The 17,569-nt window shown below is 41.8% G+C and overlaps 1 protein-coding gene across 1 annotated transcript; it reads left to right on the top strand.

Moving 5' to 3' along the window:
- The first annotated feature begins 1,852 nt into the window (after nucleotides 1-1,852).
- ARMH2 (armadillo-like helical domain containing 2) lies at nucleotides 1,853-5,866 on the top strand. The gene is made up of 2 exons (XM_025384435.1): nucleotides 1,853-2,150; nucleotides 5,344-5,866. Exons 1-2 carry the CDS (start codon nucleotides 1,853-1,855, stop codon nucleotides 5,769-5,771), a joined length of 726 nt encoding a protein of 241 aa, XP_025240220.1. The 3' UTR covers nucleotides 5,772-5,866.
- The last annotated feature ends 11,703 nt before the right edge of the window (nucleotides 5,867-17,569 follow it).

The raw sequence follows: 17,569 nt of genomic DNA, 5'->3' as shown, positions 1-17,569 counted from the left end.
GTTAAAACTGAAAAGCGTCTTGGACATTCAAATGGGGCTATCAAGCTTATGACTGAATATGAGTCTGGAGTTCAGGTGAGAAATCCAGTTAAAGATATAAAATTGGAGCAGGCGTAGTGGCTCATGCCTGTAATCACAGCACTTTGGGAGGCCAAGGTGGGAGGATTGCTTGAAGCTAGGAGTTCAAAACAGACTGGACAACATAGTGAGACCCCCATTTCTTAAAAAAAAAAAAAATTTAAAAACTTGCTAGGTGTGGTGGCCTATTGTCCCTGCTACTCAGGAAGTTGAGGCAGGAGGATCACTTGAGCCCAGGAGATCAAGGCCGCAATGAGCTATGATTGGGCCACTGCACTCCAGCCTGGGAAACAGGGCAACATGTCTCAAAAAAAAATTATATATACATATAATTAATATAATATATACATAATATATATAATTGGGAGTCTTTAGCATATGGGTAATAGTTAAAGCCATAAACTGGTTTATCTTATCTAGAAAGTATAGATAAAGAAAAAGGGCCAGGCATGGTGGCACGCCTGTAATCCCAGCATTTAGGAAGCCTAGGTGGGTGGATTGTTTGAGCCCAGGAGTTCAAGACCAGCCTGGGCAACATGGCAAAACCTCATCTCTACAGAAAAATTAGCTGGTCATGGTGGTGTGCACCTGTGGTTCCCAGATAGAAGGCTGAGGTAGGGGGATCACCTGAGCCCAGGAGGTCGAGGCTACAGTGGGCCAAGATCATGCCACTGCACTCCAGCCTGGGGGACAGAGAGACCTAGTCTCAAAAGAAAAAAAAAAAGAAAAAGAAAAAAAAAAACACATACAAAGACTGATGAACCTTGGGGCCTCTAATATTTAGAGGTCATAAAGAAGAAGAGGAACCAGTAAAGGAAAATGATGAGTGGCCAGGAGGAGAAAAATTAGGAGTGTGATATCTTAGAAGCTGGATGAAATGTGTTTCAGAGAGAAAGGAGTGTCAAATGTCAAAGACTGACAATTCAATGACCCTAACAGGCAATGTCAGTGGAGTCATGGGGTTGAAATCTTATTTGGAATTCATGTAAGAAAGAATGAGAAAGACTGGAGATGGGGAGTATAGCAGCTCTTTAAAGAGCTGTACTGTAAAGGGGAGCAGGGAAGTGAATGTGCAGTCGCTGCGGGGAGAAAGTAAATGAAGTCAAGAGAGTTTTCTTTCTGTAATGAGAAAAAAAGTATAGCGTGTTTGTTGATAATGCAAAGGGTCCAGTTGAGATGGAAAAATTACCAAGATAAGAGAATTGTAGAGCAACATTCTTGAGGTGAGAGGAACTGATTGACATCTACTGCACAAACAGAGAGAGTATCCATAGTAACAGGAGGAAAGTCAGAGTCTATGGGTACCGTAGATGCAGATAGGTGGGTGAATGCACTGGTAAGAGTTATGCAAGGTGTCTTTTCATTGCTCTATTTTCTCAGCAAAATAAGATAAATCTATGATGTAGAGAACTCTCTTTGGGTAGCAAACAAGCAAAAGAGGTAACAATACTATGAAAGGTCGATGGAAAGAAGCAAAATACATGTTGGAATAATCAGACTAGAATGGGCAAGTTCCAAATATACCCTGCCTGAGCAAAGGTTCAAAGACAATAGTGAGATTCATGTGCATTAGGGGAAACAAGTTTAAGTCGAGGTTTTGTACACCAGAGAAATGAAAGTAAAATTGGTTTAGTCCAAATAGTAGAAGGCCTTCAATGACAAGCTGAAGAATTTAGGCATCTATTGCTTTCCCTGGTTTGTATATTCCATTCCACAGTGTTGCTAAGTGATGTATTCCAGAGTTCTTGATTGTGAACTCCTGTGACTGCCAGTGATGCACCTGAAGGACCATTGGCCTTTTTCCACAATGGCTAACAGCCGATTTTCTTGTAGGCAAATTTGGGTTAAGATGTATGGGTATTTTGCGGGGCTGTGTCGGCATTTCCAGAAATACTGCTGTGCCACTGTTAAGGGCTTTTTTGTTAAGAAGAAGGAAAAACAAATCCCTTCAACTGAGACTTATTTTCATAAGGAAAAAATTGTTGTACTTGGTCAAGTGTTGATGAATGAATCCCTACCCATTGAGAGGAGAGCTCAAGCTGCCCAGAAAATTGGACTGCTGGCCTTCACAGGTACTGATCTAACTGGCTGTACTAAAATGAGTGTTTCATGACACTCATTTTATAACGCTGTAGTTTAGTAATTTTTCTTAGCTGTAATCTTAAAATTCTGATAACATTTCATTGGATGAAATTTTTTTGTCTTTGTGCCAAAAATATTACTAATTATTTTATCCTCAAGGATCTCATGTTTTAAAAGAATGTGCCCATCAAATAAACTACTAATTTAATGTCTCCCATTTTTATTAGTTAAAATATATATGTACTAAACTGCCTATCAAACTTCTCATTAACATTTAAAAAAATCAAAGACTACAATGATTTGATATAATTTCAACCTAGTGATATGATTCCAGTGCAGAGCAAAACTACCTGATATTTTACTTTTTATTTTATGCATTGTACAGTAAATATCTTAGAAAAATCAATAAAAACTTAATACTCTTAAGACACTTACTAGGTAGGCCAATGGGGCATTAGTGACAGACAATTAATGTATACTTGGCTAGAAAGCAAAGTGGAAAATAAAGTGGTAACTGTTTGAACACACATTGCTCTAATAATCATCAAGTCCAAACTCACTCCATTTTTTTCTAATTGATAAATTTTAGGATGTGTAATGAGATTTTATAGACTGTCCTCAATAACACATTTCCTAACAAGAAGCTCTGGCTGGTGGCTATAAGAGTCTTTGATTATGTTTATTATTATTACGTTTTGTTTTGTTTTGTTTCATTTTTTTGTCTTTTTTTTTTTTTTAGACAGAGTTTTGCTCTTTTTGCCCAGGCTGGAGTGCAATGGCACTCGACTCACTGCAACCTCCGCCTCCTGCGTTCAAGTGATTCTCCTGCCTCAGTCTCCCAAGTAGCTGGGATTACAGGCGGCTGCCACCATGCCTGGCTAATTTGTTTTTTGGTTTTGGTTTTTTTTTGCATTTTTAGTAGAGACGGGGTTTCGCCATGTAGGCCAGGATGGTCTTGATCTCTTGACCTCGTGATCCGCCCACCTTGGCCTCCCAAAGTGCTGGGATTACAGGCATGAGCCACCGCGCCCGGCCTATTATTATTATTATTATTATTATTATTATTTTGAGATGGAGTTTTAATCTTGTTGTCCAGGCTTGAATGCAGTGGCGTGACCTCGGCTCACCACAACAACCTACCCCTCCAGGGTTCACGCCATTCTCCTGCCTCAGCCTCCCTAGTAGCTGGGATTACAGGTGCCCGCCACCACGCCCAGCTAATTTTTTGTATTTTTAGTAGAGACGGGGTTTCAGCATGTTGGCCAGGCTGGTCTCAAACTCCTGACCTCAGATGGTCCACCCACTTCAGCCTCCCAAAGTGCTGGGATTACAGGCAGGAGCCACCACGCCCAGCCCTTAGACTGAGTTTTAAGTGGGAAGATGAATTACTTAGATGTAGTTTGATAGACTAAATCTTTCAAAGAATGGAGTTCAGGAAAGAAAACAGTGAAAAGAGTCCTTGTTGCCAGAATGGCTGGGAACCACTGGCACAGAGTTAGAAAGGAGACAGGAAACATAGGAGATGCACCCATCTGAGTGGGGGTTAAGGGCTCCCCCAACATGGCGCAGGGTGAGTTTCCTGTGTAGCTATCTTCACCATTTGTGGGAAGAGCTAGCTAATTATAAAAGGATCAGAATTCCTTAATTTGATGGTATTTAGCCTTAGCTGTTCTGGTAGGAAGCTAGGGAAAGGGCCTCTGCCTAGGCTTCAGGTAAAGCTTTAATGTTGAATAGAATATTCTTAGGACCATGGAACCGTGGAGAACAAGTAAGAAAAATCCAAGTGGGATCAAAACTCCAGTGGCGCCGAGCATGGTGGCTATATCTGCAATCCCAGCACTATGGGAGGCGGAGGTGGGTGGATCACCTGTGGTTAGGAGTTCAAAACAAGCCTGGCCAACATGATGAAACCTCAGCTGTACTAAAACTACAAAAATTAGCCATGTGTGGTGGCACATTCCTGTAATTCCAGCTACTCGAGAGGCTGAGGCAGTAGAATCGCTTGAATCCAGGAGATGGAGGTTGCAGTGAGCTGAGATCACGTCACTGCACTCCAGCCTATACAATAGAGTGAGACCCTGTCTCAGAAAAAAAAAAAACAAAAACCCTCCAGTGGCAAGAATCCGACTAGCTTTGTCAGCTACTCCTTACCACCTAAAAAGTCTTCATCCCGTGTCCTCTTGGCTAGTACCTTGTTGGAGTTTGAGATTTGCACTGGGGCTCAGCTATATGGTGAAAGTAGAGTCTAGGGCCAGGCTGGGTCAGTGGCTAAACAAGAAAAATCTTGTAAGGTCGTGTTAGTCCCATAGCTGCAAAAGAGTTGAGGCAAGAAATGTGTAAGGGGAACAGGACAGCAACGAACAAAAACTCAGGAAAACCTCCCTCCCGCCAGTCAGTCCCTGACAGTGCTGCTCAATCTTTCAATTTGCTCTTGGCACTAATGCTCTGGGATCCTTCTCTTTTTTTTCCCCACCAGTACTAAAGGCAGATAATCCAGAATGAGACCACGAGCAATATTTGCTAAGCGAACACAGCCAGGTTTTATTCACCTTGAAATACTCACTCTTGGCCAGGTGCAGTGGCTCACGCCTGTAATCCCAGCACTTTGGGAGGTCAAGGCGGGTGGATCACCTGAGGTCTGGAGTTCGAGACCAGCTGATCAACATGGTGAAACCCTGTCTCTACTAAAAATACAAAAAATTAGCTGGGCGTGGTGGTGCATGCCTGTAATACGAGCTGCTTGAGAGGCTGATGTAGGAGAATCGCTTGAACCTGGGAAGTGGAGGTTGCAGTGAGCTGAGATCATGCCATTGCACTCCAGCCTGGGCAAAAAGAGCAAAACTCTGTCTCAAAAAAACAAAAAAACAAAAAAACAAAAAAAAAAAGGAAAGAAAGAAATACTCACTCAATACTCACTCCTGGGTGCTTGCTTAAAGGCACCAGGGAGGAGACCAGCAAGCAGAGACCTTCCCAGGCTTTTCATATCACTGCTTACTTATCAACACACACTTTCTTGTCTTCATGGCAGCAGCATGGGAGGTGACAGAAAAAGACGGGAAAATTCAAAGTATCCAAAGTATCCTCTATAGGGCAACAAGAATATGAACATATAGGAGCATTCAAAGTGTTATTAGCTACTAGATACACCAAACACTTCTGGAAACGCAAATGTTTGTTTTACAGGAGGACCACCTGCTGGGAAATTTGCAGCTGAGTACATGAAAGAAGTGGCTCACTTGTTGCAAGATGAGGAGGTGGCACCAAAAATAAGGATCCTGCTGCTCCAGAGTGTGGCATGTTGGTGTTACTTAAACCCTGTCAGCCAGAAAAGAGCCCAAAGTCTGCAATTTATTCCTATTCTCGTTAGTTTTTTTGAAGGCAGATTCGAGTCTACTATCAAAAGTGAAATAAACAGCTACCTCCTCCTTAAATTTTGGACTTGTTACGTTCTCTCTGTCATGACATGCAATAACTTGTCTTACGTCAAGGAGCTTAAAGAGCACAGGGCTCTAAAATACCATTTGCAAATGTTGGCTGCTGAGAATTGGTCTGGATGGACAGAGAATTTTGCAGAAGTGCTGTATTTCCTAATTGGTTTTCACAGGAGTTAGTTTCTCTAAGTCCAGTTACATGTTGCAGCTCTCTGTGCCATTGTATTACCCTGGACAACTGAAATAAACAATAAAAGTCGATGTTTTCCTTTGTAGTTGAAGAGTTCTGTATAGATTTTCATACAGTTAACGGCAATAATCAAACTTCAGAAAAACAATGCTGTTTAAAATACCTCGTAGAGAGAGCCCATTGAGCTTGCTCATGAGTGTATTCTTTCCCATTGGGAAATAAAGATGTTAAAGCATGCAGTTAGATACAATGGGGAATATGAATGAAACCACCTTTGCACAAATGATGACAGTGAGAAAAATCTGACAGCAAAAGAAAGCTGACCTGACACCACCTTGCTTCTAACCTCTAAGCTGCCCTTGTTCATTCCTGGGCATAGGCCAAACTAACTTTGGGAAGAATTTAGTTCATAGTTTATGAAACAAAGATGATTACCTAGACTCTTCCCTGAAACAAACTCCCTCCTTGCTTGGGGACCAGACTGCTTCTATAAAACTAACACATTAGCCACAGATTGGAAATTATGGCTCAGGAGTCATGCAGCCAAAGGCCACCAGATTCCAACCTCCCCAGTTGCATCTACAGATTAGTATTGAAAAACCTAAGGTTAGTATTTGAGGTATTTTTCAGATCCTGCATTCTGATGGATCAGCTGGCACCACCCAGACTGCCAAGCTGGTTTTTTTGATCTTATGGTCACCAACCAGCAACTGACTCAGCACAAGAGGACAAGTTCCAGCCTCCTATGATTTCATCCCCAACAGAACCAATCGGCATTCCCCATTCCCTAACCCCCTGCCCACAAAGCTATCCTTTAAAAACCCCAGCCTCCAAATTTTCAGAGAGGCTGATTTGAGTAATATTAAAACTCTGGTCTCCCATTTAGCCAGCTCTATGTGTATTAAAATCTTTCTCTATTGCAGTTCTCCTGTCTTGATAAATCTGCTCTGTCTGGGCAAAGAGCAAGAAGAACTCTTGGGGCAGTTACATGAACACTTGTAAAATTACAGAACTGGAATATTATTTTTTGCCACCTATTATACAAAGGAGAGAGAATGTATATCCTCAATGTCTACCATTAAATCATGAAACTCTTATTTTCTAATATATCTTTTTTGAAGTTGATTAAAAATATGTATTTTATAATTGATTTCCCATTGGAAAAAAATATATGCTGGTATTTTATTTTAACCATATGCTTCTGTGTGGTAAAAAAAAAAAAAAAAAAAAAAATTATTAAAAGTTAAAAAAGACCTCATAAAAATTAATTTCATAAAATTGAAATTCATCAGAAGATGCATCATGTATTTAACTGTTAGGAGCAATAGTTATTAGATGACATTAAACCAAGGCACCCAGAAAAGCCAAATTCTAGCCCCACCCACAGCCAACTCCTTCAGCAGGCACTATTGACCCACCTGAATCCTTTCAGCCCTATTTCAGTACAGAACCTCCGGTGGCGGTGCTTTTGAGGTGGTTCTCGAGCTATCAGAGCATGATGTGGTTGCACATAGGGCTGACTGAGTTAGCACTGGAATTGGCACTCTTCTTGCCTACCTCCACCTGCAGCAGCCCCGCAACTCCACTGGCACGAACGTCTGGATGGAGATGGAGCACATGTGTGCCAATGACTAAAGTTAGGTAGGCTCTTAGATTTTCATAAAAAGATGTTATTCTCGGGCCGGGCGCGGTGGCTCAAGCCTGTAATCCCAGCACTTTGGGAGGCCGAGACGGGTGGATCACGAGGTCAGGAGATCGAGACCATCCTGGCTAACATGGTGAAACCCCGTCTCTACTAAAAATACAAAAACTAGCCGGGCGTGGTGGCGGGCGCCTGTAGTCCCAGCTACTCGGAGGCTGAGGCGGGAGAATGGCGTGAACCCGGGAGGCGGAGCTTGCAGTGAGCCGAGATCGCGCCACCGCACTCCAGCCTGGGCGACACAGCGAGACTCCGTCTCAAAAAAAAAAAAAAAAAGATGTTATTCTCTCTGTTTTGTCTACTAATCTGCAACAGAATACCTGCACTCTATGTGTGTTAACCAACCTCATCAAAAATTTTATTCGAAAAAATAATATTGGCAGAAAAGTGCCTAAGGGATATGCACCTGATTCTCTAACTACAGTTAGAGAATCTAGCCTCTCTAGCTTCAGTTGCAACCATAACATTGAATTATGTACTTTCATCTTTCACAGACTTGCTTTGACTGAGCTGTGCTATAGTGTTAGACACAGAGCGGGCTATTAAAAAAAAAAAAGTAACGTAGATTCGTGATCCTCACTTGTATTTGGGACAGGAATGTTGTGGAGGATGCCAATCACATCATCAGATGGGGTTTCCTTAAGAAGGATCTGGAGGGGAATTTTCTCAGATCTTAGACCAGAAAAAGCTATGTTCTGCTGAGCATTTCCATTCTTTGTGGTTTTGTGAAGTGTGGAATGTAGAGTTTCTCAACTAGAATCTAGTTGATAGGAATAGATTAAGGGTTGGAAACTGGAAGTTCCATTTAGATACTGAATTACTGTCAGGAATTACTTTTTTTTTTTCGTTAATTTTATTTATTTATTTATTTATTTTGAGATAGCCTCTTACTCTTTCATCTGGGCTGGAGTGCAGTGGTGCAATCATAGCTCATGCCACTGAACTATGAACCTTATCAAGACAGGGGAATTGCAATAGAGAAAGAGTTTAATACACGCAGAGCTGGCTAAATAGGAGACCAGAGTTTTGTTATTACTCAAATCAGCCTCTGAAAATTTGGAGGCATAAATCATACATAACCTTGAACTACTGGGCTCAAACAATCCTCCTGCCTCAGCCTCTCATGGAGCTAGAATTACAGGTGCAAGCCACTATGCCCTGCTAATTTCTTTTTCATATATGTGTATATATGTGTGTGTGTATATAGATATGTGAAAAGTTTAAACACACGTTTTTAAAAGAGAGATGGAGTCTTGCTATTTTGCCCAGGCTGATCTCGAACTCCCAGGCTGAAGCATTCCCTCCTGCCTTGGCCTCCCATAGTTTTGGGGTTACAGGCGTCAGCCACCACATTCAGCCTTTTAATGCTTTTAAAATTAAGTTTTTATTTCAAAGAAATGCACGTACACAGTTTAAAAAGTCAAATTAATGCGAGGCCTCTAGTGAGAAACAGCAGCCCCTGAGTCCCCTCCTCATTTACACTCCCAGAGGGAACCATCTGAATTCTTTCAGTTGTTTCTTCTGGTATTTGTTTACCTCCATATTTCTAAATAATTTATATACATTGTTAATTCTTTTCTTTTTTTTCAGTTTTGGAGATTTTTGTTCTTCCTTCTGAATAGGACAGATGGAATTTGGCACTCTAACACTCATCTTGCCTACCTCCACCTGCCTTCCTCTTCCTCTCGATGTAATTATGTCACAGTTGTTGATTTAAAAAATATGAGAGCTGGGCACAGTGGCTCACACCTGTAATCCCAGCACTTTGGGAAGCTGAGGTGGGAAGACTGCTTGAGGCTAGCTTGGGTAACCAAGCAAGACCCAGCTCTGTTATAAATTAATTAATTAATTAAAACGCAATATGATTAATTCCGTATTTTTCAAGGTTAAGTCATACGGGATACTATGATTACACTTCCTTCTTTCCACAACTCTGTTTTCTTTGGAGTTCTTTTGTTTTGTTTTGTTTTTGAGATGGAGTCTCGCACTGTCACCCAGCCTGGAGAGCAGTGACACGATTTCGGCTCACTGCAACCTCCGCCTCCCAGGTTCAAATGATTCTCCTATCTCAGCCTCCCAAGCAGCTGGGACTACAGGCACGCGCCACCACGCCTGGCTAATTTTTTCGTATTTTTAATAGAGACAGGGTTTCATCATATTGGCCAGGCTGATCTCAAACTCCTGACCTCGCGATCCACCCGCCTCCACCTCCCAAAGTGCTGGGATTACAGGCATGAGCCACTGCGCCCAGGTGGAGTTTATTTTTAACTTAGTTTTCTGAATACCTATCACTACTTTATTCCCACACTTTCCTCTATATGTCTAACATCTCTCAATACAATCATGCATTGAGTAACTGTTAGCTCCAGCTCCACCATCTTCTTGCTCCAATCTGGGCCTGCCCTATAGCTAACAAATACAGTATTTTAGGGGTTCCCTTCAACATCCAGGACCCCCCATTACCCCTCTCATCTTGAAGCCTGTTTCCTATATACTATCTCTTCCCTTTTTCTGGTTCATTCCAACATTTTAATTTGAAAATTTTTCAGTAGTTTCCTGAGAAAGAATGAAGGGGAGGTAAATGTTTTGAGCATTTGCATGTCCAATGATGTCTTTATTCTTCACTTGATTAATAATTTGAGTTCAGCCTGTCCCTGAACCAAGAGAAGCAGCTGAGAACATCATCAGTGCTCTGTGCAAGCCCTCACTCCCCAGACAAAGAAGGGAAGAGCTGAGGCAAGCCCATAAGGTTTGTTCTTCCCAAAGTCACTAATCAGGTAAGTCTCTCATCTCCACTAAAACCAGGAGTGTTGCAGCTATTGGAGCTGGAAAAATATTAGATATGGAAAAGAAGCATACATGCAACCAATTAAAACGTATAAACTCATGTAAGGATAAAAAGAAAAGAAGAAGTAGCTTCTTCTGTATCTTTCCAGAAGTATTCTATCTATATACGAGAAAATATACATTTATCCCTTTCTTCGTCTTTGTTTTAACATATACTAGCATTCTATACATACATAATTTATTTCACACTTGGTTCTACATCTTAAAGAGTTTGATTCTTTTCTACTGCTTCAGAGTATTTCATTGTATGACTGTACTATACAGTTGACCTTGAACAATATGGGTTTGAACTGCTCAGGTCCACTTATATGAAGATTTTCTTCTGCCTCGGCCACCCGAGACAGCAAGTCTGCCACCGAGACTCCTCTTCAGCCTACTCAATGTGAAGATGATGAGGATGAAGACTCTTATGATGAACCACTTCTGCTTAATGAATAGTAAAAAATATTTTCTCTTCTTTATGATCTGCTTAATTCTTTTCTCTAATTTACTTTATAAGAACACAGGATATAGGGCAGGTGCGGTGGCTCACACCTGTAATTCCAGCACTTTGGGAGGCTGAGGAGGTTGGATCATGAGGTCAGGAGTTTGAGACCATCCTGGCCAACATAGTGAAACCCCATCTCTACTGAAAATACAAAAAATTAGCCAGGCATGGTGGCATGTGCCTGTAGTCCCAGCTACTCAGGAGGCTGAGGCAGGAGAATCGCTTGAACCCGGGAGGCGGAGGTTGCGGATCGCGCCACTGTGCTCCAGCCTGGGAAACAGAGCAAGACTCCGTCTCAAAAAAAAAAAAGGACAAAGGATATAATACCTATAACATACAAAATATGTGTTAATCAACTGTTTATATTATCAGCAAGGCTTCCAGTCAACATTAGGCTGATAATTAAGTTTTGAGAGAGCAAAAAATTATATGCAAGGCTGAGCATAGTGGCATGCCTGTAATCCCAGCTACCTGTAAGACTGAAGCAGGTGGATCACTTGAACCCAGCCTAAAAAACATAAGACCTTGCCTCAAATAAAAACTAATTTCAGCGGGGTGGAGTGGGGCTCATGCCTGTAATCCTAACACTTTGGGAGGCCTAGATGGGAGGATTGCTTGAATCTAGGAGTTCGAGACCAGTCTGGGCAACATAGTGAGACACCTCTATAAAAAATAAAATCAGCCAGGTGTGATGGTGTGTGCCTATAGTCCCAGCTACTTGGGAGGCTGAGGCAGGAGGATCGCTTGAACCCAGGAGGCAGAGGTTGTAGTGAGCCAAAATTGTGCCACTGCACTCCAGGTGACAGAGTGACACCCTGTCTCAAATAACAATAATAATTTCAAAGCAGAAAATTTATCTAGGTCGGTTGTGGTGGCTCACACCTGTAATCCCGGCACTTTGGGAGGCTTAGGTGGGCAGATCACCTGAGTCCAGGAGTTCAACACCAGCCTGGCCAACATGGTGAAACTGACGTCTCTCCTAAAAATACAAAAATTAGCCAGGCATGGTGGTGTGTGCCTGTAATCCCAGCTACTCAGGAGGCTGAGACAGGAGAATCACTTGAACCCAGAGGCGGAGGTTGCAGTGAGCCAAGATCACGCCACTGCATTCAAACCTGGGTGATAGAGCCAGACTCCATCTCAAAAAAAGAAAATTTATCTAAATTTTAAAAGCAGAAGATTGCCAAAGAAAATTTTGAACCAGGCATGGTGGCACGCGCTTGTAGTCACAGGTACTCTGAAGGCTGAGGCAGGAGAATCTCTTGAATCCAGGAGGCGGAGGTTTCAGTGAGCAGAGATGGCGCCACTGCACTCCAGCCTGGGTGACAGCGCCAGACTCCATCTCAAAAAAAAAAAAAAGTGGGGGTCGGGGGCCGGGCACAGTGGCTCAAGCCTGTAATCCCAGCACTTTGGGAGGCGGAGGCGGGTGGATCATGAGATCAGGAGATCGAGACCATTCTGGCTAACACGGTGAAACCCTGTCTCTACTACAAAAGTACAAAAAATTAGCCGGGCGTGGTGGCAGGTGCCTGTAGTCCCAGCTACTCGGGAGGCTGAGGCAGGAGAATGGCGTGAACCCGGAAGGCGGAGCTTGCAGTGAGCTGAGATCGCGCCACTGCACTCCAGCCTGGGCAACAGAGCGAGACCCCGTCTCAAAAAAAAAAAAAAAGAAAAAGAAAAAAAGAAAAATTTATATGCAGATTTTCAACTGCACAGATGTTGGCTTCCCTAATGGCTGCCTTGTTCAAGGGTGAACTGTAATTTATATAACCAGTCCTATACTGATGAACATTTAGGTTATTTCCAATATTTTGATAGTTCAAAGTTGTAACGAATAACCTTAAATATGTGTGATTTCACATGTGTGAGTATATCTGTTGAATAAGTTTCTAGAAATGGGATTGCTCAGCCATACTTACATCATTTGCTTTTGTTTTATTCTGTTCCCTGCATTGTGACTTTTGCCTCACTTTCTGTTGACTCTGCTTTGTCAGCACGGGATTATGTTTTTTACAGCTTACTGTCATTTTAATAAGGTTTCGGAAAGACCGAAATTAAATGGCTCTGTTCAATTGACATGTTTAACCAGAAATTGCTGAAGGCCTCTCTGTGACAATGTTTAGAGAAATTTTGGTTAACATTTTATCTACAGAAGATTAGCTTATAAGGTAATCTAATAATATGTTCTACTCAAATTCCTTTTTGGTATCTGGAACCCCTTTAAGTTGAAGGAAGTAAGATACAAGATTTAGATTTGAGCTGAGGCATTTTTACTCTAAACTTTGAATTTTAAACTGGCTTACCAAAGCTTTAACAACAGTGATTTTGTTTTCCTTTGCTGTCCCGTCTAAGTTCATCTCTCCCAACATTTGAGTTTTCCTAGAAGCAAATCAGAGGATTTGCTTAAGAATTTGAGATATTATTTGGGAGGTGATCTCAGGAACTAGCAATAGGGAAGGGAAGAAAGCCAACAAAAGATGTAGTATGAAGAAAGCTGCCACTGTAGGTAAACGGAAGCTTAATCCTGCTGGGAAACCATCTGGTAAACACACAACACATACACCGTAAGAGTTATTTCATCCAGAGGTCCCAAGGAGCTCAGATATGTATACACCAATTCTTATCCTTCTTGGTTGACCTAACAACCTAGTTAGTCACAACCTAAAAGTCAACTGAAATATCTTGAAGGGTGCGGGTCAGACAAAGAAATTTTCTAAACAAACCAAAAGTACAAGGGCCCTAAGGCAGTGTGGTGGACGTTTGTTGCTTTTTGGCTCACTAGAATTTATTCTTTCTTCTAATACCACTTCTGTTTATTTGGGGGAGATATGTTACCTATGGTGTAGTCTTAAAATTCATTTCTAGCTGCTCTTGGATTAGCTTTTCTCTTGCCTTCCTACAATTATCCTTCATTTGGTCTTATTGCATCAACCTCCAAAAGAATTGGAAATAATTGTGGTCCATCCTTTTCTACTCTTGACCTTGAAACTAAATCCAAAGCTTCACCATTAAGCATTATGTTAAACATGGGTAGCGTAGTTTCTTTCAGGTTAAAATTTTATTTTCCTAGCTTACCAAGAGTTTTTACGAGAAAGGGTGTCGGATTTTTTCAATGCTATTTTACCATCTATTAAGAGGATATGCTTTTTCTCTTTTAATATAAATAACTTCATGTTTACTAATATTGTAGCAGTCTTGCATTCCTGAGATAAACCCTAACTTGGTCATCATTTTGTCTTTTAGTAGATTAGACTTGCCATTTTATGTATGATTTTTCAATCTATATTAATAGGGCTCTAGACTCCCCCACTCCAACCTTATGGTCCATCCTCATAATCTTTTTTTTTTTTTTTTTTTGAGATGAGGTTTTGCTCTTGTTGCCCAGGCTGGAGTGCAAAGACGCAACCTCGGCTCACTGCATCCTCTGCCAGGAATCCTGGGTTCAAGTGATTCTCCTGCCTCATCCTCCCAAATAGCTGGGACTACAGGTGTGCACGACCACGCCTGGCTAATTTTGTATTTTTAGTAGAGACGGGTTTTCACCATGTTTGTCAGGCTGGTCTCGAATTCCTGACCTCAAGTGATCCACCCACCTGGGCCTCCCAAAGTGCTGGGATTACAGGTATGAGCCACCACACCCAGCTGGTCCATCCTCAAATCTTGCTATCAGTTATGCTAGCCTTGTAAAACATATTGGCGAATTAGTTCGGTCTAATCCAGACTTCATGCATACTGTTTTTCCAACGGATTCTTATCCATTTGCCATTTCCTTAAGGAAGCTCAATTGCATGTTATTAAACCAACTTCAAAGAACTTGTTCTAACTGGCCAGGCTCCCTGACCCCTTCTCCAAGTTATTTTCATTGACATGGTTTTCTTTGCTTTATTTTTTGAGACAGACCCTCACCCTGTCACCCAGGCTGGAATGCAATGGCGCAGTCTAGGCTCACTAAAACCTCTGCCTCCCATGTTCAAGCAATTCTTGTGCTTCAGCCTCCCGAAAAGCTGTGACTACAGGTGTGCGCCGCCATGCCCAACTAATCTTTTGTATTTTTAGCAGACACAGAATTTTGCCATGTTAGCCAGGCTGGTCTCAAACTCCTGGCCTCAAGTGATCCGCCTGCCTCAGCCTCCCAAAGTGTAGGGATTACAGGCGTAAGCCATCACACCTGGCTGACATGTTATACTAACATTTGATACCTAATTAAAAATCAGACTCACCTTCCACAGGAAATTCCTACAAATTCTCCATCACTAGGGTCAGTTCCCAGGGACGAGAAGCTTAAAATATGTCCCCAAAATGAGCCCCTATATGACCCCTAGGCAACTACTAATCTGCTTTCTCATTATACTTTGTAGTTTTGTGATTTTAAATAAATGGAAGCATACAGTATATATTTACCTGGCTTCTGTCACACAACATTGAGATTCATCCATGTGGTGTGTACCAATTTTTAATCCCCTTTTTTTTTTGAGACAGAGTCTCGCTTTGTCCCCCAGGCTGGAGTGCAGTGGCGCGATCTCGGCTCACTGCAAGCTCTGCCTCCCAGGTTCACGCCATTCTCCTGCCTCAGCCTGCTGAGTAGCTGGAACTACAGGTGCCTGCCACCAGGCCTGGCTAATTTTTTGTATTTTTTAGTATTATTAGAGACAGGGTTTCACTGCGTTAGCCAGGATGGTCTCAATCTCCTGACCTCATGATCCGCCCGCCTCGGCCTCCCAAAGTGCTGGGATTACAGGTGTGAGCCACTGCGCCCAGCCTTTTGTCCCCTTTTTATCGCTAAATAGTATTCCACTGTATGGTTATACCATAATTTATCCACTCAGTTACCAATGGATATTTTGGCTATTACAAATAAAGCTATGAAAATGTGCGAGCTACTCCTCATGTGGACATATGCTTTCGTTTCTCTTGGGTAAATATCCAGGGGTGGAATGGCTGAGTCATATAAAATGTGTATGTATAACTTTCAAGGAATTGTTCAGCTTTTCTACAGCAGTTGTAGCATTTAACATTGCCACCACCACTGCAGGAGGGTTTCAGATGCTTCACATCCTTAACACTTGATATAGTTTTTATTTTTCAAACTTAAAACAATTCTGAAAGGTATGTAGCAGTTACCTGGTTGTCATTTAATTTGCACTTCCTTGATGACTAATGTTGAGCATTACATTAAGCATCTTTTCATGCACTTATTTTCCATCTCATATATATCCCAGTTCTTTACAGATACAAATACTTTGTTGGCTATGTTCTACAAACATGTTCCTCCAGTCTGCTCTTGCCTTTTCATTTGCCTGTCTTTCAGAAAGTTTTTAAAATTTACAAAGTTAAAGTTTATGCTTTTTTGTTTCCTATTTTGAGAACTCTCTGCCAAACCCAAAGTCACTAAGAATTTTCTATATAATCTTCTAGAAGTTTTATGGTTTTAGCTACTACCTTAGTTTTTTAATCCCCTTCAATTCCCTCTCCTTTTGCTCCACACCATCAAATCCTGGCATATTTACAAAAATACTTTCTATTTGCCAAGTCCCTATTCTACTTACCTATTTTCTTTCTTAAGCATGCTAAAGGCCTCTCAGCTGATTCTCCTCGTGCTCTAATCCAGAATATTCTTCAATTCCTTTTTTAAAATTAATTCACCTATTCTTTAATTCTATCTTTAGGCTAGTGATCCAAACCTGAAACATACAGAGCCACAATAACGTAACTGCCACTAGCTTCTTGTAGTGACTTAAATCAAAATGTCCATACCTCATTCACACTAGCCACACTTCAAGTGCTAAACAGCCACACAGGAATGGCTACCATACTGTACAGCAGATATTCTCATCATCCCAATAAGTTCTACTGGACAATGTTGTTATAGATTAATAATAGCTTCCATTTTTAAGGCACTTACTCCAGACACTAAAGGTTTTAATCTTCACGATAACACTGTGAGGCAGGCTTTATCTCAGTATTAAAGAAAATTAAGGCCAGGTGCAGTGGCTCACGCCTATAATCCCAACACTTTGAAGGATGAAGCAGGCGGATCGCTTGATGCCAGGAATTCAAGACTAGCCTGGGCAATGTGGCGAAATGCCGTCTATACAGAAAATTAGCCGGGTGTGGTGGCACGCACCTGTAGTCTCAGCTACTTGGGAGGCTAAAGTAGGAAGATCACTTGCGCCCAGCAGGTGGAGGCTGAAGTGAGCTGAGATTGCACCCCTGTACTCCCGCCTGGGTGAGAGAGTGAGACCCTGTCTCAAAAAAAAAAAAAAAAAAAAGAGAGAAAATTAAGGTTCTGTAAGGATACTTACCTCAAACAATCCTTTCAAAAGCTTGAGGCCAGGCGTGGTGCCTCACACTTGTCATCCCAACACTTTGGGTGGCCAAAGTGGGCAGATCACTTGAGGTCAGGAGTTCGAGACCAGCCTGGCCAACATGGTGAAACCTCGTCTCCACTAAAAATACAAAAATTAGCCAGGTGTGGTGGCAGGCACTTGTAATCACAGCTACTCCGGAGGCTGAGGCAGAATCACCTGAACAAGGGAGGCAGAGGTTGCAGTGAGCCGAGATGGTGCCATTGCACTCCAGCCTGGGCAACAAGAGCAAGACTCCGTCTCAAAGGGGGGGAAAAAATGCATAAAGCATGACATTGCTCTTTATTGCCAATTTATACAAAACTACTTGTATGCCTCTCACAGAACTTTAATTCCAGTGCTGCATACCCCTAGTTTGTACTTTTCCTCCTTTAAAACTTAGTATATATG

The sequence above is a fragment of the Theropithecus gelada genome, chromosome 4 (assembly GCF_003255815.1).
Source record: "Theropithecus gelada isolate Dixy chromosome 4, Tgel_1.0, whole genome shotgun sequence".
Taxonomy (NCBI): Eukaryota; Metazoa; Chordata; class Mammalia; order Primates; family Cercopithecidae; genus Theropithecus; species Theropithecus gelada.
Note: the sequence above shows the minus strand (reverse complement) of the source record. Positions and strands in the feature narration are given on the sequence as shown.

Excerpts from the sequence above, each read along its gene's own strand:
- ARMH2 (XM_025384435.1), top strand. The coding sequence starts at position 1,853 with ATGCACCTGAAGGACCATTGGCCTTTTTCCACAATGGCTAACAGCCGA. Across the intron at positions 2,151-5,343 it reads TGGACTGCTGGCCTTCACAG|GAGGACCACCTGCTGGGAAA; the intron begins GTACTGATCTAA and ends TTTGTTTTACAG.